This window comes from Choristoneura fumiferana, chromosome 25, assembly GCF_025370935.1.
Source record: "Choristoneura fumiferana chromosome 25, NRCan_CFum_1, whole genome shotgun sequence".
Taxonomy (NCBI): Eukaryota; Metazoa; Arthropoda; class Insecta; order Lepidoptera; family Tortricidae; genus Choristoneura; species Choristoneura fumiferana.
In genome coordinates, this window is record NC_133496.1 from 5,339,929 (window position 1) to 5,363,394 (window position 23,466).

General features: G+C 36.3%; 6 protein-coding genes and 1 long non-coding RNA gene across 7 annotated transcripts; 4 read left to right on the forward strand and 3 right to left on the reverse strand.

The window, feature by feature from the left end:
- The first annotated feature begins 1,812 nt into the window (after nucleotides 1-1,812).
- On the forward strand, nucleotides 1,813-3,695 carry LOC141442300 (uncharacterized). Its single transcript, XM_074107258.1, has 2 exons — nucleotides 1,813-2,839; nucleotides 3,210-3,695. Exons 1-2 carry the CDS (start codon nucleotides 2,036-2,038, stop codon nucleotides 3,312-3,314), a joined length of 909 nt encoding a protein of 302 aa, XP_073963359.1. The 5' UTR covers nucleotides 1,813-2,035; the 3' UTR covers nucleotides 3,315-3,695.
- Nucleotides 3,696-7,552: 3,857 nt separating this feature from the next.
- Nucleotides 7,553-11,408, forward strand: LOC141442292 (uncharacterized). Its single transcript, XR_012452915.1, has 2 exons — nucleotides 7,553-9,866; nucleotides 10,108-11,408. It is a non-coding gene; the product is annotated as an uncharacterized lncRNA (long non-coding RNA).
- Nucleotides 11,409-12,450: 1,042 nt separating this feature from the next.
- LOC141442282 (uncharacterized) lies at nucleotides 12,451-14,326 on the forward strand. Its single transcript, XM_074107237.1, has one exon. It carries the CDS (start codon nucleotides 12,666-12,668, stop codon nucleotides 14,154-14,156), a length of 1,491 nt encoding a protein of 496 aa, XP_073963338.1. The 5' UTR covers nucleotides 12,451-12,665; the 3' UTR covers nucleotides 14,157-14,326.
- Nucleotides 14,327-14,371: 45 nt separating this feature from the next.
- Nucleotides 14,372-16,400, reverse strand: LOC141442283 (uncharacterized). Its single transcript, XM_074107238.1, has 2 exons — nucleotides 16,305-16,400; nucleotides 14,372-16,217 (listed from the first exon to the last, which is right to left on the reverse strand). The coding sequence occupies exon 2, from the start codon at nucleotides 16,184-16,186 to the stop codon at nucleotides 15,086-15,088; it is 1,101 nt and encodes a 366-aa protein (XP_073963339.1). The 5' UTR covers nucleotides 16,187-16,217; nucleotides 16,305-16,400; the 3' UTR covers nucleotides 14,372-15,085.
- A 583-nt stretch (nucleotides 16,401-16,983) lies between these two features.
- Nucleotides 16,984-18,583, reverse strand: LOC141442217 (uncharacterized). The gene has a single exon (XM_074107141.1). The coding sequence runs from the start codon at nucleotides 18,403-18,405 to the stop codon at nucleotides 17,296-17,298; it is 1,110 nt and encodes a 369-aa protein (XP_073963242.1). The 5' UTR covers nucleotides 18,406-18,583; the 3' UTR covers nucleotides 16,984-17,295.
- A 1,078-nt stretch (nucleotides 18,584-19,661) lies between these two features.
- LOC141442280 (uncharacterized) lies at nucleotides 19,662-20,947 on the forward strand. The gene has a single exon (XM_074107235.1). The coding sequence runs from the start codon at nucleotides 19,747-19,749 to the stop codon at nucleotides 20,860-20,862; it is 1,116 nt and encodes a 371-aa protein (XP_073963336.1). The 5' UTR covers nucleotides 19,662-19,746; the 3' UTR covers nucleotides 20,863-20,947.
- A 1,402-nt stretch (nucleotides 20,948-22,349) lies between these two features.
- LOC141442281 (transmembrane protein 216-like) lies at nucleotides 22,350-23,305 on the reverse strand. Its single transcript, XM_074107236.1, has 2 exons — nucleotides 22,963-23,305; nucleotides 22,350-22,574 (listed from the first exon to the last, which is right to left on the reverse strand). Exons 1-2 carry the CDS (start codon nucleotides 23,192-23,194, stop codon nucleotides 22,381-22,383), a joined length of 426 nt encoding a protein of 141 aa, XP_073963337.1. The 5' UTR covers nucleotides 23,195-23,305; the 3' UTR covers nucleotides 22,350-22,380.
- Nucleotides 23,306-23,466: the final 161 nt, after the last annotated feature.

Sequence of the window (23,466 nt, forward strand, 5' to 3'; positions counted from 1 at the left end):
GCGTCGGTTCGAATTCATCATCATCACTTCAGGCGTAGGACGTCCACTGTGGACATAGCCTACCTACACCTACCTGCAGTTGCTTCGGTTACGCAGATACATCTACTTCGCGTGTCCGAACCCCGACCAAACGTCGTCGGGTTTGGCCCCATACAAAGACTGACCGCTAACTGACTAATCATGACTAGTGACTGACTCGAGCCCCAAGGCGCGGAGGGGCAGCGCATTTGAATCTATTTTGCGTGGACATCGGGGAATTCACATCGCTAGTTCACTCTTGAGACGTCACAGTAGATATAAAAAAGTGGACACGGTTGGTTCATACAGATTGAGGTGTTTGTGTTATCTAGTGTAATGTATATCTGTGGTTTCCGCCTTTAAAAAGGTTTCGCTGGAAGACCAGCGCTGACTCCATCCGAGGAGTCTGTATTATGCTGAGGCCGGACATTTCGGCACATAGTTTTACTTTTTCCTTGTATTGTCTCGAATATTTCTTTTCATTTTCTTTTTTTTCTAACTCGATAATTACATTACTTATTTTGCAGTTTGTCTTGTTTTTTGCCATAATATAAAACACGTCGGCCGGGTAGCAAAAAATTGCTAACATATAGACGAAAGCGACTCGTCTTTTGCAAATTAGATATTTTTTTAGTAAAAGCTGCTCGCTCGACGTTCCGCTAGTTGCGCGTGACAAATGGCGGCTGAAGCCCATTCAACATTCGACATTCAACTAAAAAGATCGATACTGCCAAAGTTACGTAAATATATACATACATTATCACTGACATTAAATTCGTGAATAGATATTTTTTTAACTCTGGTGGTAATGTTATTTCTTTTATCCAAAAAATAAAATTATCACATACTCCTATCCTTACCCTCCCCCACGTCCCAGAACCTTCCCGGCCGTCGCCGACAGGCCTGGTCCTGGAGCAAATTGTGCGCTGCGCCGCGCTTCCGGTGCAGTTCCGGCTCATACCCGCTCCCGGCCGCCGGAGCGACGGCTCCACGCAGACAGGGAGAGAGTCCGGTGTTGAGTCTTTATGTTCTTTTACGTTGAGATTACTTCCTTTTTACTGACGAAATAAGTTTTTGTTATTTTGAATTCAAGGTATTTATTTTTGCTGTCTGTCCTTGCGTTGTTATCCAAGCTACATTTCCGTACCAAATTTCAAGTCATTAACTTTTGAGGATTTCTGTCTTTTGGAGACGATCTTTTTCACTAAAAGGTCAGAATTTCATTAAACAAATATTTTGATTTCCATATGTATATCAAATTGCAGCTCGATCGTGTACTAGGAAGTGGTTGAAGAATGATACAGTAGTAATTCAAATAACTGGTGTATATCGAAATTTACTAAAACATTCGTACAAACCATCGATTCACGAAGGAAATACAAACAGTAACTTATTACTTCTGTGGCTTTTCATCATGTTTTTATTTATTTATTCATCTGGATGGCAAACGAGCAAGTTGGTCTCCTGATGGTAAGAGATCACCACCGCCCATAAACATCTGCATCGCCAGGGTTATTGCAGATGCGTTGCCAACCCAGAGGCCTACGATGGGATAAGTTTCTTGCGGCGCATTCTTCTTGGCAATGATGGTCTTTCCGAAAGCGCTGGTAGTTTAAAAAAATGACGTGTAAAAGGGCCCATTGCGGCCTATTTACTGAATAAATCATTTGAATTTTGAATTTGATACCTCAAGTGCCAGTAATTTTACCGGCTGTCTTACTCTCCACGCCGAAACACAACAGTGCAAGCACTGCTGCTTCACGGCAGGATTAGCGAGCAAACCAAGCTAACAAAGGTCGATTCTAAGCGATGTAAACTGCTAATTGTTCCCAGAAATCCTAGCGCATTAGGCACGCATTACAAACTAAAATAAACATCCACACTGCAGTTCTTCATCTTTACACAGTATAAAACAAAACTTGTTTTTATTAGCAATACGTTTGCTCATAAACCACAATTTCACACGTCAGCTATAGTATACCTTTTTTACATTCCAGGATCGAAAGCCCTCACCAATATGTCGGAACAATTCAGTAAACTGAACAAGCTGAGCCATTCGCTTAACGCTCGCGCGAGGCCCAGCCTCCAGCTAAAGTTCGACCAGGGGTCATCACGGACCAAGAAAATGTTCACCCTAGGAGGGAAACCAGACAACAAAAAGAAGGGCAGCCTCTCAGATGGAATGTCCTCAGACTATTCCTCGGATGACGAACATAGGACTAACATATTCGAACCCACGCTTGACAATTACGAGAACACACAGCATTACATTGGCGAGACATCGCATCAGAAAGACAGAGAGAACGACTGCGAATTAATACAAAATCCCCTGTATTCGAGTAAGATAGAACCAAGCGAAACTTTCGATCCGACTGTAGCCATAGCCAGCACGGTCGAGAAACAATCTATCAAAACCCCGAGTAACATCAGCAAACGGAACCCGTTCGATTTGGAATCTGGCGCAGTCAGCAATAAGTCACGCACACCTGAAATACAAATAGAAAACGAGGGTGTATTCTCCAAACCTATACCGCCCAGCTCTCTTATTCTATCCCAAAAGTTGTCGCACAGTTCAAGCGATATCACTTACGAGGATAACCCGAATTTGCAGACAGAGGGGGTGAATTATCATCGCTCCAATTCACAGCATGAGATTACGTTGAATATCGCTCAGTCGCACAGCGAGTCCGCTTTGAGACAGTTTAAGAATATGGCAAGTCCTGTCTCGAGCGCTACTAAAGATATGGTTCTGTCGCCGCTCTCTAAATTGGCTAAGGGAGTGCAGAGTTTAGGGGCGAATTTAGATCCTAGGAAAATTAAGGTAAGGTAATAAATAATACTAGTAAAAGCTGAACTACCTAAAATAAAAAATATTCGTGTAAACATGAAAAAAAAATTATTGATGATGAATTTGATTCACACACAACGAAGATAACTACGAATTTATCAAAATCGATACAGACTCATTTTAACTATGGAAGCTTTAATTAATAATAATATACTTTACCCTATATAAATAACCTTTTCTTTCGGACATGATCCAGAGAGGTTACTGTAATAGAATAAAAACATATGTGGTGTTAGTAGATTTACCTACCTACCTACCCTCTATTCTGCTTTCCTCTGCCTCTTAACCAGCAATCCGCCTTTGACAAAACTTGCTTGGTATTAAATTAAATACATATTTGCAGGGCGCGGGCTCAACTGTCAAGCAGATAACGGATCAACAGTACGAGGAGCACAAGAAATTGCAGGAGAAATGGCGCGACTGCAACACTCGCCTAGTCGCCTTGTAAGTAGCCACGTTCGCGGCTCCACGTCCGGAAAGTCACGTTCGATGTGACCATGTTGACACGTTCGCGACTTCACTGCAGAAAGTCACGTTCGAGGTTCGCTTATGTTAACACGTTCGCGGCTTCACGGCGGAAAGCACGTTCGAGGTGCGCTTATGTCAACACGTTAGCCGCTCCACGTTTAGAAAGACACGTTCGAGGTGACCCTGTTAACTCATTCACAGCTTCACGTCCGAATGAGGGCTGTGACAGGCTAATGAGGGCTATCGTTTTTTCACTCACTAGATGGCGCACTGTTGCGTGAGGTTTTTAAGTATGGCTTTCAAAGTCTGTTATTACGGGCGTGAAAACAAAGTTTAGATTAAAATCATATTTAATACACATTAAAACTGTACCATAAAAATATCGAGTATGCCACTGTGTTGTATAGTCCCCGTTTTGGTTGGAAAAAAGGGAGAACAAAGGTTTCCGAAAGACAAAACTGTCTCAATACACATCATTCATTCATTCATTCATTGCCCCGGAACGCATATTTGCCATAATTAATTTCAGATATTGCAAAATATTCACAAAACTATTCTAATTATAAATAAACCCGCGTAGCTCACCCAAAAACTATGAGATTTGACATTTCGGAGACCTCGCGCTACACTAGCGCCTCTAGTGGCGAATTCATACGCGATAGCCCTCATTCGCGCTAGTATTGTGAGGTATGTTAGACAAATTTGACATTTGGCGTCACGTTTGTGATTGGTTAAATAACTAAACTAGCCAATCACAAGCAAGACGGAACGTCAAACGGCTCTTTCGATACTAACCCCACCTAGCGGTATTTCGTCTATCAAGAAACCTTCATTGTTACGTTGGCGGTGCTATCATGTTAACATGTTCACGTATCTTATCCGGATTGTCACGTTCACGGTGTGACCATGTTAAGACGTTCGCGGCTTCAATCCAGGTTACGTTCGCGGGGCGACTATGTAAACGCATTCGCATCTCCACGTCCGGATTCTCATGTTGCTTAGGTTTTATCACACAAGCGAAGGGTCGCCCTTCCATTAGTTAATTATTTAGCACATAGATAACACTTTCTCTTAGGCTTAGAAAATATACATTCCTCGAACTCCGTCACAATATTGCTATCCTAATAAAACATTGTATTTTATTATATTGTTTACCTCACTGTACTTTGATCAGTTCAGTATTAATTCAGTTTAAGCCTTCTGTCCACGAGCTTCCAATGTTTCTAGTTTGATGACAAATCCTAGCAAATTTCAGTAGAGTACTTGAGTGCACTTGCGTGTTGTCGCAAAACTTGAGATGCAAATTAAAAGCCTGTTGCGGCCTCCTCGTTTATTTTCAATATAAATAATTATTCTTTAATAGGAGATGTACATGTGGACAGTTGACTTTAAACAGTTTTTTTTTAATGTCCGATTAGGCTATGTATAGAAAAATGTTATCCTTGGCTTGATGTGTGTCCTATAACCTTAATATTCCAGTATTAACGAATACTAGGTAGTTAAATTTATGTTTTTTTAGAGCGCTATCATAGGAGACTTGGTTTGCTTTAGCAAGTTGTACTGTATGAAAAAAAAACATTACAGTTCTTATTAGTTTTTTTCTCTAATCACTAAAGCGATTAGCTTGAAAAATACAACGAAATTTGTAATGTTTTGTTTACCGAAAGTTCTGGCATTATCGCTTATCAAATGGTAATTTTGTGCTCACTAAATTTATTTTGAGTTTTTGATACTGATGTTTGATTTTTATTAAGTTTATATACAAACCGACAGCAGTTTTTTTTTTAATTGTTATACAATAGATCGTTCATAAACCTTTTTAGCGCAGAAATGGTCTTTATGACAGTGTTCTTAAATACGCGTAGTACATAATTAATTACAAAATTAGAAGTAATAAGCCTGTGTCCTATATAGCAGTATTTAGTTTTAAAGCAGTTCGACATACTACTCTCCGCGTGATACTCTAGAATATTATAGACGTTGAACATAACGGATTCCTAGATCAAGAGTATATCAACTCAAAGTTATCCACCATTTAAATTTTGACCTTGCAGAAACTAATAAATGAAGTCTAATTTAAAATGGGGTATTATTTCGAGTTGTTACTACCCTGGTTAGGAGTGCAATTAATTAAATTAATAATCATATTGCTATAACCGCTACTTTGAATGTACAGTCAGGAACAAAGATATGGATACCTACAGCCTTTGATTAATTATACGATACAGCCAAAGTACAAAAATATCTATACACGACCTTAATGTTCAGGCAATACCTTAAGTCCTGTATACCTAATTATTTTTGTCACTTCTAACGTTTGTATATTTTTGTTGCTGACTGTATCAGGGTAGAACTTTTTAACCTTTTGAACGCCACGGTCGGCCACAGACGACAAAAAAAATCTGAACTTCGTTCCATAGGTGCCACGAATGGTCGACATGGCGCCTATATGGCACGATTTTCAGCTGTCGTGTTTTGCCGACTGTGGCGTTCAAAAGCTTAATGATCACTTTCACTATGATTTCCACAAAGGTATGAGATGTCAACATGACATTCGTAGCGTAAAGATTCCATCCTGGTATAGTAGGATTTTTTTTAGATGTGCCGATCTCGTCAACATCCCACCTGTCGAAAAAAGCCATTATTTTCTATTGTGCTCTCAACCGCATAAATCCTTAGTTCAAAATGAACGATTATATATAATAAAATAGTTCACTGAAATAACGACTTTATTATCTAAAGCAGAAAGTGCATTTAAAAAAAAAACGCGTTCGCAGATAATACTTTTTTTCCATGAGGCTGCTTTTTGAAAAATATTATCTGCCATCAAAGTTTTATTTAAAATGATCTCTCTATTGTAAATTATAAAGTCGTTATTTCAATGAGCTATTTTATCTTTTATTTCGTTCATTTTAAACTGAGGATTATGCACTTGAGGACATAATAGAATACAATGACTTTGTTCGAGGTGCGATGTTAACGAGATCGGGACAGCTCAAAAAATGACATACTGCTGCACTCAGAGATCTTTATTGGTATATTTGAGATAGGATTGGTATAAGACTCATTGCAACTAACTGATATTTCTGAGTACGACAGTTAAAGGCTAGGCTTAGAGTAGAAAGGTTGAGCTTAAATCAAAGAGTTACCACCATTCATTTGGAAAAGTAATGTTATTATTTACTTTAAAATATTTTCAACGATGTATTAACTCTGCAAAGAAATTCTCGCTTGCAAAAATAAATATGTTTTGTAATCAATCATAGATACACATTACATACACTATTTCTTACTATATTTAAAAGTAAGTATTTATGACAATATGAAGGCTTGTTTTCTAAAAATATATAAATTAAATGACAATTCAATTAGTACTTATATAATTAGATTTTAAAAAAATTATACTTTTTCAAACTTTTTTTTTTCAACTTTATAAACGTTTTTCAAACTAATATTTGACACTATAACGTATTTACATAGGTATATATGCCTATATAAAACATTGATCATGCTATCGATCAATCAGAAATGATTATATGAAAACAAAAACACACACACTACCTATGTAAATATATAACAGTTACTTTTAATTTTTTCATCAAAATAAGTACACAAAAATGGTCATCAAAACACCGTAAACCTAAAAGGCGTCTCCGAAGATTGTTTCAAAAGCCTGTTGTAAACTCTATCATCATAATAAGATTGTTTCTAGACCTCAAGTTATTCCCAAATGTACTGAGCAGTAAAAATCTGGCCCTCAAATGTATGCAGTAATAGGTAATTTTGTATGTAGAATGGTTTACATTTTTTGCCGCTGAGTAAAATATCTCTCTTTTCTCCAAAACAAAAGTCTTGTTTAGATCATAATTCAAATGCACCAATTATGATTAGCGCAATTTAGTAAATATGTATTTAAATTTAAAACAGTGTCTACAACAGCTTTGTTGTAAATTAACTGCCACTAGAAGCAATAATGCGAAACGAATTTATAGTAGACTCTGGCCAGCCAAAGCTGGCCACGAAAAACCGCGGCAAATTTAAAAAAATGAGGCTGACAACCCTGACAACACTTGCTGTACACTGATTAAACGATGTTGATACTTAGATATAATTAAAATTAAAAAACTATTACAAATGCGTATATTTTTTTAACTTCAACAGGAATAAAAAGTCAATTAAAATCTGATATGTTTCATTAAGATAACTAATTGGTTTGCCTTCTAGTCTCTGTTTTTCTTCCGCAGTAAAATTCATTAAATTTATTTCTTGATAGCAGAAAAATCAAAATTATCTAAGCTGGTCTAGAATTACAATATTTTGAGAGTCTCAAAAATGATACCAGATTAAAGTGTCGTAAAAAATGCGTGGACAGCTTTGCCTGGCCAGAGTCTAGCTTGAAATATTTAAATGTTAGAGTATGATATAAAACAGTAGAAAAACAATATAAAAAAACAGAGGGTAGACCCACCCGGGGTGGAGGGTGGAGCACTTCCCTTCCTTTATTTTCTACTGTTCTATGTCGTACACTATCAGTGACGTAATTATTTGACTTGCAAATAGAAGCTGGTTCATTGGTTGAAAACAAAAAGTAATTTATTATTAACTCTTTTGATTTTTTTAATTGATGCGAACTAATATTTATTTTATTCATTTATTTAGCGTTTCAAATTTTGAGATTTTACGCCGATCCGTGGAAGTATCGAGATAAAAGGTAGCCTACTGCTTATTCCACGTTCAGCTGTTTAGCGTGAAAGAGTAACAAATACACGCGCACACTTTCACATTTATAAAAAAAAAGTTTACTTGGGCAACATGGCCCATACAATAAATACCTTACAGACTTAACATACATGTAACTAATAATGACGTCACACCGTCTACAGTCTCTAAAGCTGCGCGTCCACTGCATCGGAATCGGAGCGGACGGATTTGTTGCTTTCTATCGATTTCTATGGTACTGCGTGCACTGGATCGGCATTTGTGTCATAAAAATCTATACAAAGCAACAAATCCGTCCGCTCCGTTACGGTGTGTACGCTCCGATTCCGATGCAGTGGACGCGCAGCTTAACACCGCATGCGCCAGCGATATGTTATACTTATATTAGTAGGATAACGATTACCCACTCTCCTGACAGTTTACTCTTCATTTTATTTTTTAATACCTTTTATGGCAACTACCAACTGAACTAGCTTCTATATATATGCGCTTTAAGAAGGCAATCTACACTTGTGTATTGTTGAAATCGTTTCGTTCTATGTAACTAATGTACCTATTATAGAGAATTGAGATTGTTATGTAAACTAGAATGTTAGGGAAAGGTGGGTGCAGACTGGCGCGATTTATACTGAACCCATCTTGCAAACAAAACGTGATACTGAATACTAGTGTAGTGTTAGCGCCGAGATAAAGAAGTGCATCCACTGTTACAAATGATTACGCTATGGTACGACAAAGGATTTATTTTTCTTGACCAACAAAGTAATTGCAATGATATTTTACGGCTGTTTTTAATAAATTGACCTGACCCTCTGTTTTTAAAAATATGTCCTTTGAACAATTAAATTAATGTCCCTTTTTAACGCATGTGCGACAGAGATGGGTGCTAAGAGATAGATCGCGTCAGTTTAATCTTGCTACAAAAACGTACCTTATAGCTAAATTAGCTAAGTTAGTGAATAGGATGCGTAGAATTTGTAATAGCTTTGTATTAGGCGATCAGAAATTGACTTTTAGTTTGACTCAAATAAGGCACATATTGGATAAAGACTGCTATGGTAAACCAGCGTATGGCGTAATAATAAAATAACAACTAAGCGTGGGAACGCTGTGTTTCCCCTCGCCCTTCTGAAGCCAATTCGACGCAACCCCCATTCCGTTTGACCTACAGAGAGCTGGCCAAAACTTCGCCAATAGGCAGTTAGAACCGTGATAAAGAAGTGTTTTCACTATTAAAAGTAAACCAAAAATATATGGGGTCTGTATCGACTGGTAGAAAATTGTTAGTCATAATGTATTGTTTGTCATAATGTAATGTTTGACATCTCTTTTTTTCTCTGAAACCATTTATTTTTCAGATTTTTTATAAAACTAACCTAACCTATAGAGTTCTACATGATGACCATTTAAAACATTATGAAAAACGTACGGTTTCAGCGGGATTTTTTTTTATGTCTAACAATAATTATGACAAACATTACATTATGACTTATAAGATTATGGCAGTCGAAAGGATCCCTTATTGGCAGTGTAAGAAATTTGTTCCATTGAAATTCCGCAACATGACGAATAGTCATATATTTCTGGTCAGGCTTTACATATTATTACGCTATGGTTATGCCAGCTGACTGAATAAAAGTCACCTAGCTTTGCAGAAGTCACACGGCACTTTATTACGGGAGTACTCCTTTGAATTACTGGGCACCTTTCAATAATTGGCGGCCTTAGGGCCAGTACAGACGGACTGCATTACAACTGCAACGTAACAGCCGCTGCCGACTGCCCACACATTTGTCATTGCGGTTCCGTTGCAGTTAGGGTTGCCAACCGTACTCTAAAACAGAGTATTGTACTCTATATCATATAGGCGTACTCTATAATCTATAACACAAATAGCTAAAATACTCTTTTTCACACAATGTTTACTATACTAGGGCCAGTCATGTTATTTTATGCAAACTCATTATCATAACCAAAAAAAGGCCGTACTCTTTATTTACCTCCTTTGAAATCAGATATACTCTATTTCCTGTAATAAAAAGTGGCAACCCTAGTTGCAGTCGGCACAACGGCACACTGGCTGCGATTGAATGCATGGGCCGTCAGCAGATGCGGTTACGTTGCAATGGTAATGAAGTCCACCTGTACTGGCCCTTATACTAAAAATGAATTATATTTATTAGTGACCAGAATTCATTTTAGTATAAGGCGGCCTATTGTTGAAGGGTCGAACACCTTATACTAAAAATGAAATATGTTTAGGTATAGATATCTCTATCTGTAAGCCGTGGTGGCCTAGTGGTTTGACCTATCGCCTCTCAAGCAGAGGGTCGTGGGTTCGAACCCCGGCTCGCACCTCTGAGTTTTTCGAAATTCATGTGCGGAATTACATTTGAAATTTACCACAAGCTTTGCGGTGAAGGAAAACATCATGACTAAACCTGCACAAACCTGCGAAGCGATTCAATGGTGCGTGCGAAGTTCCCAATCCGCACTGGGCCCGCGTGGGAACTATGGCCCAAGCCCTCTTGTTCTGAGAGGATGCCTGTGCCGTATGGGACGTATATAGGCTGGGATGATAGATATCTAGAATTCATTTTTAGTGTAAGGTGGTCAGATTGCACGATGGCCAGTAATTGAAGATTTACCCTAGGTACCGTTCTGAAAAAGTTATAATGTAAAAGTAGGCTACATACCTACATTTCCCGTCATAATATGGCTGAAGATTAATGTGTGAAAACGACATTTCTACCGCGTCTTTAATCGATACCCTGTACATACAAATACAGTATGAATCTAACTCTTAACTTATAAATTAATTGTTCCTACTTACATAATATAGTAAATATATGTATCCTGTGATACATACGAGAAAACAAGGAGCTTAATAACTGAACTGGTGAAATTTGCTCTTGACTATTTGACATAGACAGCAAACATCAAACAATTTTAATGTTCGTAGGTATGTTTAAAAACTTCTGTTAAGTATTCTGTATGTAGGTATCGAATAGACCGGTGGAATGATTGAATGGCGCTCATTTAATTAATGGTCGTTATTTTCGAGTAGTTTTAATAGTTTGTTGAGGATTTTTACATTACACTATGTCATTATTTTTCAAATATTTAGGATCGAGTTGATGTAATTTGAAAAAAAAACCTAAATGTATTAAAAACAAACTTTAATGTTAAGTTTAATTTTGAAATGTGTAAAATATTTTATTTATTTCATGTTTATTTTGTTTTAGCAATGACAACAAAAATAGTATTGCCTGTGATTTATGTACAATTTTTTGCTATAATAATTATTTATTTTAATTTTTACCATGACAGACAAAAATAATATTGCTTTGAAGAATTTGTGGTTTTATTATTATTACATAGCCTTCCTCAAAAAAATAAAACTGCTTGTGCATCCTTGATGGTTCTACTGTAATCCTCAGACGAATGCTTAGGAACTTTTTGGTTCCATTTCGGCTTATTAGTTTTTCTCACAATTTGACCAACATAATCTCGTGAAGAAACAAGAAAATACACTTACACTCAACGCCATATCTAAGATTACAAAAAAAACTACTCATGTGTTGCCAATAAAATGAAAAAGTTTTGCATCAGTAAGTTTTAACTTTTTCAAATAACAGGCACATAAGTAATTTATTTATATACAATTGTAAAGTTAAAATTAAATGCAACCGCATAAACAAATAATTTCATCTCAATATTAATTGCACCTACAGATATTTGGTTGAAACTGTTTTGTAGTATAAAAGTTCATATTACAGTGGTACTACTTTAGGTTTTAACAACATTTGGATACTATTAATCTCATAATTTGCGTACCTATATACTATTTATAAATATTTTTGATATGCACCTAGAAGTATTGACAACAAATCACTGCAGAAGGTGACACCAGATCGTTGGAGATCGTGTATTGATCATGTGATTAAGATAGAAGACAGAATGATGCAGTTAGATGTTTAAATTGATGATGTGGTCGAACCTTTTATAAATAATACGAATGAGGATGAACTAATTTTTTTGGACATTGAAAATTGAATAAATATTCATATCACCATTATTGTTGTTTTTGTTACTAATAAATATGTAGTTCGTAACTCCTTAGTCGCAGTTTAAAAAAATAGTTTTTTTTTATTTGAGTATGTTTGTCGGTCACTCGTAAAATTGGCTCAATACATTTTGGCACATGGATAGTTCAAAACCCACATTGTACACAATACGGTATGCTAATTTTTACACTTAAATAACAAGAAAATATTATTGACTATTTTTTATTGATGTGCATGGGTTGGTTACACCTGGAACGTTACAATGACAATGACACGACACTTGCCACAGTAACGTTCGGCCATCTTTGGTATTGTTTTTGGAATCTTATATACGGCGTTGAGTATAGTTAAAAAAATACGTATCCCAGAAGTTTTAATCGTAGGTGGAACAGTTTTAGCTTTGTTTTTAAACTGTCAGGCAAGCAAATTGACAACTATTTGCCGATGCCGATTTGTTACAAAATCTGCAAATCGTTTGTAATATGAAATACGCAGAAATCGCAAAGTATTTAGCGTTTACGAAAACGTAAAAGTAAATACTCAACATGGAGTGCAATAAATCCGTAGAAATACGGGTACATGAAACCCTAAGCAGCGAGTATGTTACGTGCGAATTTGATACCACCAAACCAAAAGAAAATGAAAAAAATATATGTAATAAAACGTGTAGAGTGTGTCTACTAGACTCAGGAGATATCCCAATTTTTGGTAATGGCATATCACCAGACATTTCTGCAGATGTCACCGAGTTTGGAGGCATAGAAATTAACATAAACGATATTTTCCCAAAATATATTTGTGATTCTTGCTCAAAGTTGTTAGAAGCTGCCGTTATGTTCAGAAAGACCGCTAAACAGTCTGATGAAAGCTTAAGAGGTAGAGATATATGTTATGAGAATGCTGACAATGCTTATGAACCTCTAGAATGTCTGAAAATAGAAACAAATATTGATTCTGATTATGAAGATAATGGAATCTTTGAAACCGAAAGCACGGTTAATATTAAGGACGAATTTACTGCAGAGTCATCAGTTGTAAATTATCATGTAAATGAGAATGACAATGAAGATACTTTGTTAAAAGAAACAATTAATATATCTGCTGATGATATTACAGCCCAACATCTGCAAAATGTTGATGAGAACTCGGACATAATATTCAGGACTCCTAACAAATATGATTGTAAAACATGTGACCTAAATTTTCCATCTTCAAAACAATACTCTAATCACAAAAAATCTACACAGCATAAAAAAGCCACATTTTCTGACAAAGTTGAATGCAAAGTTTGTTCCAAAGAAATAAGCAGTGCTTATTACAACCGTCACTTAGAAATGCATTCAAGTGAGTGCAAAGACGATAAACTCCAATGCCCAATTTGCAATAAGTCTTACAGCAAAACATACTTCAACTATCATATCACTCACACACACAACAAGGAACATAAAAAGACACAAGCTGATCGGATTGAATGCTCTATATGCAACAAGTCATATGAAAAGCAGTATTATAAATTCCATTTAGCTATTCATGATAATACATCATCCAAGTATGTGTGCGACACATGTGGAAAGTCTTTCATACAACAGAGTGCTTTCAAACGGCATCGTTTAGTTCACAGTACCGAATTAGCATATAAATGTTCCCTTTGTCCTTACCGTGGCAGACATCCGGGGTTAGTGAAGACTCACATGCAAACACACACAAGGGATTATCAGCATCGTTGCATGGAGTGTCCGGCACGATTCTTAACCAAAAGCAATTTGAATAAACATTTACAAAGACACAAGGGCCCTGTTGATTTCAAGTGCGAGACATGCAAGAGAGGATTCTACTCAAAACTGGAGTTAGATAGGCACTTCGAGGCAGATCACCTTGGAGTTAAAAATCATGTTTGTAATGTATGTGGCAAAGCTTTTGGTTATAGAAATGCTATGATGAGTCACCAGTTGAAGGTTCATAAGAGGGAGAAACTAACGAATGGGAAAGGAAGACTGCCCTTGTATCTGGAAGCAGAAAGAAAGAATGAAAATTAAATATTGCAACTAATACAGGGTTGTTCTACAATTATGACTGAATATGTGTCACTCTGTGTAGGTGTTAAGAATAACTTGTTTGAAGATTTTCCTTGACTGTAATGAGCAGTCACAATAAGGTTGTAAATTCAATTGAATCGTTAAATAAAATACAGATTTATTCCTTAAAATTTGTTTTAATGGGATAATTTAAATATGTTTACATTTTTTACTAATTTAAAACTATACCATTCTTATTAGAACATGCCTGTGTTATTCCTTTACCATGATAAAAATATTATTCATAATTATTATTCCCGTTTACTTTTTCTAGCCTCTGGTATATTTGTAAACGGTTTACCATAACGGTGTCAATATTTTGTGCAACACATTTTCCTGGTTGCTACTAGGTAAAGATGAGTAATAAACTAATCAATGCTTAGAAATGGTTATTTTCTTGTAATATTAAGACTATTTACAAAAGAGATCAAGGAACCAGTCTATCAGACTGTTCAGAACTACATCAGACAATAGCATTTTATAATATTTACATTTAAATAATTCACAATCCATTGCAAAATAAATTACATATATGGGAGAGGCCTCTATCCAGGCACTGCTGCTACTTATGCCTGAGGACTGACATATGAAGGATGAGAGTTGGAAGATATAATATAATATTTATTTGTCTCCAGTTTAGAAACTTTGATACTTACTGTGGGTGGTGTTGTGACTCATAATGATGATGTTTTACATCATAGCAGTTTATCTATATCAATGGTTGAAAGGCAAATTGATCTAGGTGCCATTTCAGTGAAAACTTTGAATAAGCTCAAACCACAGAAAATTCATTGAACATAATATCTCACTCTCAAAAATTTTTACTTATGGGCTAAAAATTAGCCTTTCAACCCTTGAACTATGGCTAGGTGGCACTAGTGATGCTACATCTACATGTAACCTTGTTGTTTCTTGATCTCTGCTTCCAAGTAAGATGGGGTCCGCCCATTTACTTTCTTCTCTCTTTTATGAACATCAAGCTGATGTCGCATCATAGCTTTTCTGTAACCAAATGCTTTACCACACAGGTTGCAAATATGGTTCTTAATCCCCAAGTGGTCAGCTTCAAAATGTCTCTCTAAAATTAACTTGGAATGAAAAGCTCTTTTGCAAGTATCACATTTGAACATAGGCTCTTTGTGCCTGAATGTATGTTTGTTTAAATTGCTTTTGGTCAGGAACCTCGCTGGGCACTCTGAACACATGTATCTGTAGTCACCTGTGTGAGTACGCATATGCGTGTTTAGGAGGCCCGAGTTCCGTCCTCTGTATGGGCACATTGTACACTTATAGGGAAACTCTGAACTGTGTGTGAAGTAATGATTCCTATATGCACAACGTTGGCGAAATGATTTACCACAGACATCACACATGTATTTAATAATCGTCGCGTCATGTATCGCGAAATGTTCCTTGTAATAAGCCTTAGTAATAATTTTACAGCAAATACGACACTGAACTCGCGTTTTCTTCTTTCGTAATCCTTTACCTTCTTCAGGGTTATCAACAGTTGAAAAAAAGTTTTCAAGAATACTTTTTTTCGGCTTCTCTTCTTTTGTTTGTTTGTGGTAGTCCCAGTCTTGGGTGTCGGGTTCTGTTTGGATTTCCTGCTTGACGTGCCGTTTCCGTAGCACCAGATGCGACTGTTTTGCTGTCTTTCTGAATAAAATAGCAGCATCTAGTAAGGTATGGCATGCGTCGCATAAATATTTGGGGTAATCATCCTCTTCTTTTATATCGATGTCTCCAAACACACGTATTGCCACTGACATGTCAGAATGAGATTCATCACCGAAAATTGGTTTTGTCCCTTCTTCCTTTAAGCATACGCGGCAACTTTTGATATTAATAGTGATGCACTTTGTCTGTGGGGCTGCGTTAGCAGTGATCGGAGCACTAGAGGACGAGCGTTCTCCAAGCCTTTCGTTTCGCTTAATTCTTTCATAAGTTGCTTTTTGAAACAGTTTTACAAGGTAGTAAGTTGAAACCATGTTCAAAGGCAGATGTAAACAAATCAGATAGCTGTAATAGATAGCAATTGCATTAATTTACAACTACACTACTACAAGAGTACAAGATTCCAACTAGTTAACTTAGTCTTATATTTACATCGATTTTTCGTATTATTATTATAATTTCCCTCAATGGCGGCCTTAGCTTGGTTGGGCAAATGACAGTACACACCAATACCATAGAGTAAGAAAAATATAGACCAGTCACAGTCAGTGTCAAATTCAGTGTTGGCAGATGAAATCTGAAAGAAGCAGTAGAAATTTGAAGAAAAAAACAGTAGATCTATTCAGGAAAAAATCAGGAGAAATCAGTAAAAGTCTTTAATTTTTTTAGTCGTAAACATCGTTGTCAGTAATTTCATGTAATAGTCTTACCAAAATAAAATGCTTTCAACCTACCACTGTCGTTTTTAGAATATATCCTATACTTAATTCACCATAGAATGAATTTGCCAACACTGCAAAATTGAAAAAAAAAATCGAAGATGTTGGCAGCATTGACTCTTGACCGCCAATTTCGCAGCTCGCCGGAAGCCCGCGTTGCTCTATCTAAGCGTGACAAATAAAATAACAGCACATCAGCAGCAAGTAAGTAAATGGAGACGACGTCGTTGCGACGTCGCCACGGAGTAGGCAAAACCACTAACAGACATGTTTTTGAATAGACGAAATTTGTTTTTGTATATAGTAGCTTGGATTTATTAATAAAATTAAAAAAGCAGTAGATAAAGAACTAATAAAATCTTTATTCAATAAGATCTAAATTTATCAGTAGATAAAGAAATAATAAAATCTTTATTCAATAAGACAAAATTTCATAATAGAGGAAATAAACAATTACAATCTGGCATCACTGGCAGCGAGTAAGTATGAATAATAGTTTTAATTTCACGGACCAGAAAAAATTGGGACAAAGAAATAGGTCTAAATGAAATAAGCAAAAATAAGGATTGCATTTAATGTTTTTTTTTTGTTTTTATTAGCAATACTACTAAGCCTATGCCAACACACAAGGAAAAAAGACAATACAGATTTATAAATGGAGGCAAACTCTTTCTGACACATAAGATTACACTTCTTGAATAACTTTACATGTGGTCATTATTTCCTTGTTGTTTATTTTCGGCTAGATATGAAGGCATTCTCCCAAACATAGATTTCTCTCTTTTGTGAACATGCCTCTGGTGTTTCATCATAGCATTTCTGTACCCAAAAGCTTTCCCGCAAATATTACATACATGGTTCCTGATCCCCAAATGATCAGCTTCAAAGTGCCTCTGCAGAAACAGTTTTGAATGAAAAGCTCTCTTGCATGAGTCACATTTAAATTGCGGCTCTTTATGTTTAAGCATGTGTGTGTTCAGATTACTTTTAAACAGGAATCTTGCGGGGCATTCAGTGCACATATATCTGTAATCTCCAGAGTGTGTACGCATATGAGTCTTCAGTAGCTCTTTATACCTTCCTCTGTAAGGACATAACGGACACTTGTGGGGGAAGTCATTCCTGTGCCGTAAGCTATGGTTATGATAGGCACAGCGTAATCTGAAAGACTTTCCACAAATCTCGCAGACCCATTGGTGGGGGTTGGGGTCATGCATTGTTAAATGTTCTCTGTAATATGACCTGTTGACTATTTTTCCACATATCCGACATGTGACTTTTGGTGAGAGTTTCACCTTTTCTTGATCATGTTTTTCTGTTTTTACTTCAATGTTTACTGGTACAGTTTCTTTCATTAGCCAGCTATCATCAGCATCAGTCCTGTCATCATCTACTGTCTCATCATCATTGCTGCTGTCATCAAAATCCTGACTTTGGGCTGGGTCCTCCAATTTAGTCTCAGCCTTAAAGTACTTGTGTTGTTTCAATGCTGCATCGGTTTGTTTAGCTTTTTTCTTGAATAATATAGCAGTTTTCACAAAAGTGTAACATTTTGAACATAAGCTCTTTGGATAATCATCATTTTCATCAATTACAATGTCACCGACAATTTTCAGAGCTTCCAAAATATCTGGATGTTCGCTGTCGAATATTGAGATACTACACGGGTTTAAGCAAACTCTGCATCTTGAGCTCATAACGTTATCTGCTGTTTTCAAACAGATGAAGTTTTTAAGTAAGTCTTGGTAGTAATCTTCAATATCGAATTTATGGGTCTTCTTGGACAGTCTCGAAATATAATAAGAGGTAACCATTTTTGATAAAACAACGTAACAATTGTTCTGCTCTGTGCCTGAGCGAGCTGCCGTTCTTGAAATTTTATTTTAACAATGTTTTAAATATCGATTTTTAGTACTAACAATGACTAACAAAAACAAAATCAAACAATAATTTTGACGGGTGACACTATTTCCCGGCCTGGATAATACCGAAACACCGACATGGAAAATACCCGCCCTGTTTTTCGTGTACACGCCCATAGAAGCTCATGTCAGTTTCTATGGACATTGACACAAAAAACAAGGCTGGTAATTTCCAAGTCAGTATTATCCAGGTCGGGAAAGTGTGTCACCCATTTTGACAGCTAACTGCAATGCTGCCATAGTTGAAATATGAAATCCTATCCTCTAAGGCCCTGTCCGCACTGCGAATTTTCAGCGCGCGGTTTTTTTCTCGCAATAAAAATAATCGCTAAAGCGAATCTGGCACACATGAAAGTTTCGGCTCAACATGCTCGAGTTTCCAGCTTGGGTTGACTACGAAACTCGATTGCTCGAAGTTCTTGTACGTGCGAGTGTACCATCTATGTGGTCTACCACTAAAATTGATAATCGTTTGCAATACGCCAGAGTGTCTGAACTTGAAAGGAAGGGCAACACACACAGAAAGCGTTCGGGTTTCGTGCGTAACCGTTCCTGCGTCGAACTGCGGCACATGTTGCCAGTTATGACTTAAAAAAACTTTTGCAAATCAGCGACCGCTTTTGACGAATACTCTGGCGACTTTTGTAAAATCTTCGAAGTCGACTCGTTCCCCTCTGGCCGCTCTCGTACTAAATCGTATAAGTGTCAGAGGGAACGCACGACACGAACTTCGAGTTTCGTAGTAGCCCTGCAAAGTCATTCGGCCCTAAAACAATTCGTCATGTTATTGACGAGTTATAATTTTTTAAATTTACTTCCAGGGGCTACTACGAAACTCGAAGTTCGTGTCGTGCGGCCCCTGACACTTTTTTAATGCGAGAGCGAGAGGGACGGTACGATACGAACTTCGAGTTTCGTAGTAGCCCTGCAGGTTCTGCAATGAAATAAAATTCTAAATACAAGATATTTCCGGCCTTTCTTCCCATGTGGCAATACTAAAGTCCCAGATTTGTTCCAGATACATTTTAAACTACTCCTTTGAGTAAAAAGCAAGCTTGAACTCGTAGTAAAATACCTCGTGCTGCGTCAGCTGCCTACTATTTTAGTTTAATACTGATCCTCGCCGTTTTATCAGTTTTATATTTTAAACTGATTGTGATTGATTTGCTTGCCTTGCCTGTTGAATTTGTTTATTATAATTATAGAATTTAAAATTACTTTCAAATTTCAAAAATGGCTTCGACTTATTTCATATTAAAAAAGTTTAAAAAGAAACGCAACGCGTGTAAACGACGATTGGCAGAAGACTCAGAAAAGGACAATAATTTTGAAAAAGATACCGATGTCGCTTCTGCTACATTGAGGTGTAGAGTTTGTTTAAATGATGCTAGAATTCCAATTCCAATTTTCGGTGACGAACAGCATAAAGATATTTCTGAAGAAACAAGTTTATTTGGTGGCATCGAAATAAGGAAAGACGACGCGTTTCCTAAACATTTGTGCGATGCATGCTATGTCTGGCTTGAAGGCGCTATTCTATTTCGAAAGTCCGCCAAAGAAACAGAAAACTCGCTTGTTCAAAATATGGAAGTAAATTTCGACCCACCTTCTGATAATGAAGGCAATGACGATTCATACAACTGTGAAGAAACAGTTCCAAACAATGAAAATGACATACATGTTGTACCACCAAAACTTTATAGCTGTAAGTTGTGTAAAAAGAATTTCAAGTCAAATGAAGAATACATGCGACACAGGAGTTCAAGAGACCACAAGAATGTAAGAATACAGTGTACCATCTGCAATCGGTTACTCACTGCACAGTTGTATAAAAGGCATCTAATTAGGCATCAGACAGCTTCACATTTGATCTGTGAAGTTTGTGGCAAGTTATATAGGAAAGACAATTTAGTCCGTCATTTGCAGTTGCACAGCTTTGATTTGCCATTCCAGTGTCAATCATGTCCGTACAGGGGCAGATTTATGGAATCTCTTAGGATCCACATGAGAACACATACTGGGGATAAGCCGTTCTCTTGTGACAAGTGCCAACTGCGCTTTTTGACACGGAGCAATCTTAACAGGCATTTACTGACTCATAAGAAAGAGCGGCCTTTCAAATGTCATGAATGTGGGCGAGGGTTTTATACCAAATGTGATATGGATGTACATTTCAAGTCTGATCATGTGGGTATCAAAGATTTTGGGTGCAGGATGTGTGGTAGCAAGTATGGGACTAGGAAAGCTCTGATGAGGCATGAGTTGAGGGTCCACAAGCGAGATAAAATGGCCAAGGGTAGAGTGCCATTGTATTTACAGAGTGAATATAGGAGGCAATGTGACAATTGAATGTTGATGTAGACAATGTACTGTTAGGAACATAAACCTATGAGCTTGCTTTTTCCAAAGATACAAACACACTTTAATAATGTTTATTACTTATTATGGTTAAATAATTTATACTTTGATTGATTATATATTAAACATAAAGTACATTTGAATACTACATTGTTATTGTAACACTTCATGTATACATATAGTTGGACTAGACATTTTGTATAAAAATAAATTAAACAAGAACATAATTAAAATAAAGAAAACTAGCAAAATACTTTAAAATTTCTTAGCAAACTACCACAATTCCATTTAGGTAGCTCACAAGTGCTAAGTGACTAGACTATTATGGTAAAAACACATTATTCTTAACTAAGTGGGTAAACCCAAGTGTTCTTTGGTTCAATAAAATCTACGGCACAATGGAAGTTTTTTTCTAATAAATAACAATCTTTGAATATAATAAATTCTACCAAAAGGCCACATTATCACTTCTGTTATTATTCACGGGCTGGAACACAACAAGCCCTATGCCACTGACTAGTTATTAGAAAAAAGTGACATCTATGTAAAATTTCAAAGGCTTTAGTCTAGCCAAGTATACAATTTGCCTAACTTTGGGGTAAAACACGCCTCTACCCTTCCAATCCAAATATGATAGACTGGCGTCATCTAGTGGCACAAATAAATAATCTTATTATAAGAAATACTTCAAATATGTATATGTAAGCGAGTAATACAGGAACATTTAAACTTCGTAAGGCAGTAAAATTGTTCTTTAAAAATACTTCTCTTACAGTACATATAAAATGCGAAATATTAAGGTACTTCAACACCAAATACACACAAAAGTGATTAAAAATGAGAGTACAAATTTAATAGTAAGTATGGGATACAATACAAACAACTAGGTAGCTATAATTTATGTAAGAAAGATATACATAGTTATAAAAGTATTTGTATATTTTTAAGTATTGGCATTAAATTTTTCTATGAATGGGAAACACAAGTTTTGTAGGAAATTTCACATCTTGCTTAAATTCCACATTTAGCATGCTTCCAAATATTGGCACTTTTGGGCTTTGCCTTGTCAAAAACAGAATTGGAATTAATTTTATTCACATTGAGTTGCTTATTCTGAATATTTCTGGATGCAAAACCAGTCTCAGTACATGACTACTTCAAATAAATTTACAAGAATGGAAGTGTAAAGAAGAAATTACATACTTAAACAATGTGTAAAGCCATTTACCGGAGGGCTAGTAGGTGACCCTGCAATATATACTCTTATGTCACATAGTGCTATTTCATACTACTAGCCCTGTAAGTAAAGGAGGCACATAGCACGCGAGTAGTACTGTACTTGTGGTATAGATATATCCCACAAGAAAATATAGTAGAACTGTGTAACAAACAGGTACAGTACAATTCAATGTTTGCTTCTGACAAAGCCTAAACAACTAATCTATAATATATCTCACTTGATAGGTACCTTGTAGTGCCATCTTTGCTGTGGTTACAATATGTTATAATTCAGTCATAAGAAGGTGCTTTACACATGGTGACTATGAACATAGACGCAAATATAAATTCTAGTAACTGTATACACAGCATCAGGGTGCACCAAATGTACTCTATTCTGAGTCTTACTTTCTGCCACAAGAGTAGGAATAGTACCCCTGCTATAGAGGGTAGCGTTAGAACCACGGAAAACATCACAGGCACATCTGTGAACAGAATATTAAATTTCATTTTTCTATATCTAATAAAGCTGCGTTCTCCACTAGAGATGTGCGAAGATGCCTTGCAAGGAGTGTGTTTGGCATGAATCAATACAAACACTTCATTTACCTTATCTCTCTCCTCAAAGCTGTTGCTGACCGAGTATAGCTAGGTGAATGTAGCTTTTCTATTGGTTCATGTAATGAAAAACATTCCACACCCATCTCTGGTGGAAATACAGCTTATATGAATGAAATGAATAAATGTATTGTATTCAAGTTTAATATCAATATTATTATAGTGTCTGTTATTTTAATTTAAATTTATCATTATCAATTATATTTGCACATTGTAAATTACAGGTTTGTTTAGTCGATTTGTCAATCTTCTCACCTCTTTCACTAAGACTACCTTTTCTTCCAAGGATCAATCTGATACCTTCCACAACAAATAGACCCAGCAAAACACCATAATCTCGTCCTATCAGATAGTAGCCTTCGCCATAATTTGGTGCAATCAAAATAGATTTAAGAACGAGCGAGCCCAGTTCGCAGGCCGCGAAGAGACCAAAATAAAATGAATTAATGTACAAAAGAATCTCGTACGCCAGACTTGGATTAACCATATTGTAAGAATTGTATGGTTGGCTTGATCACTGAATTTATTTTCAGTCAAATAACAAAAAACAAAAGTTGTTTTTAATTTAGTTACTGCAAAAGATAAATTTTCGTCTTTCTTTTGTATTTTAAAAATAGAACTCTGAACAGAATGAAACAAGGAAAGGAAATGACTAGTAATTTGGATTGCCAGGCTTAAAAAAAAAAAAAACGATTAACAATAAAATTCATAGTTCATTGACTCTGTTTCTGTTATAAAAAAGAAAAGTATTAACTTTGT

Excerpts from the sequence above, each read along its gene's own strand:
- LOC141442282 (XM_074107237.1), top strand. The coding sequence starts at position 12,666 with ATGGAGTGCAATAAATCCGTAGAAATACGGGTACATGAAACCCTAAGC.
- LOC141442281 (XM_074107236.1), bottom strand. The coding sequence starts at position 23,194 with ATGGTTAATCCAAGTCTGGCGTACGAGATTCTTTTGTACATTAATTCA. Across the intron at positions 22,575-22,962 it reads AGGTAGTCTTAGTGAAAGAG|ATGTGCCTGTGATGTTTTCC; the intron begins GTGAGAAGATTG and ends TTCTGTTCACAG.
- LOC141442217 (XM_074107141.1), bottom strand. The coding sequence starts at position 18,405 with ATGGTTACCTCTTATTATATTTCGAGACTGTCCAAGAAGACCCATAAA.
- LOC141442280 (XM_074107235.1), top strand. The coding sequence starts at position 19,747 with ATGGCTTCGACTTATTTCATATTAAAAAAGTTTAAAAAGAAACGCAAC.
- LOC141442283 (XM_074107238.1), bottom strand. The coding sequence starts at position 16,186 with ATGGTTTCAACTTACTACCTTGTAAAACTGTTTCAAAAAGCAACTTAT.
- LOC141442300 (XM_074107258.1), top strand. The coding sequence starts at position 2,036 with ATGTCGGAACAATTCAGTAAACTGAACAAGCTGAGCCATTCGCTTAAC. Across the intron at positions 2,840-3,209 it reads TAGATCCTAGGAAAATTAAG|GGCGCGGGCTCAACTGTCAA; the intron begins GTAAGGTAATAA and ends ACATATTTGCAG.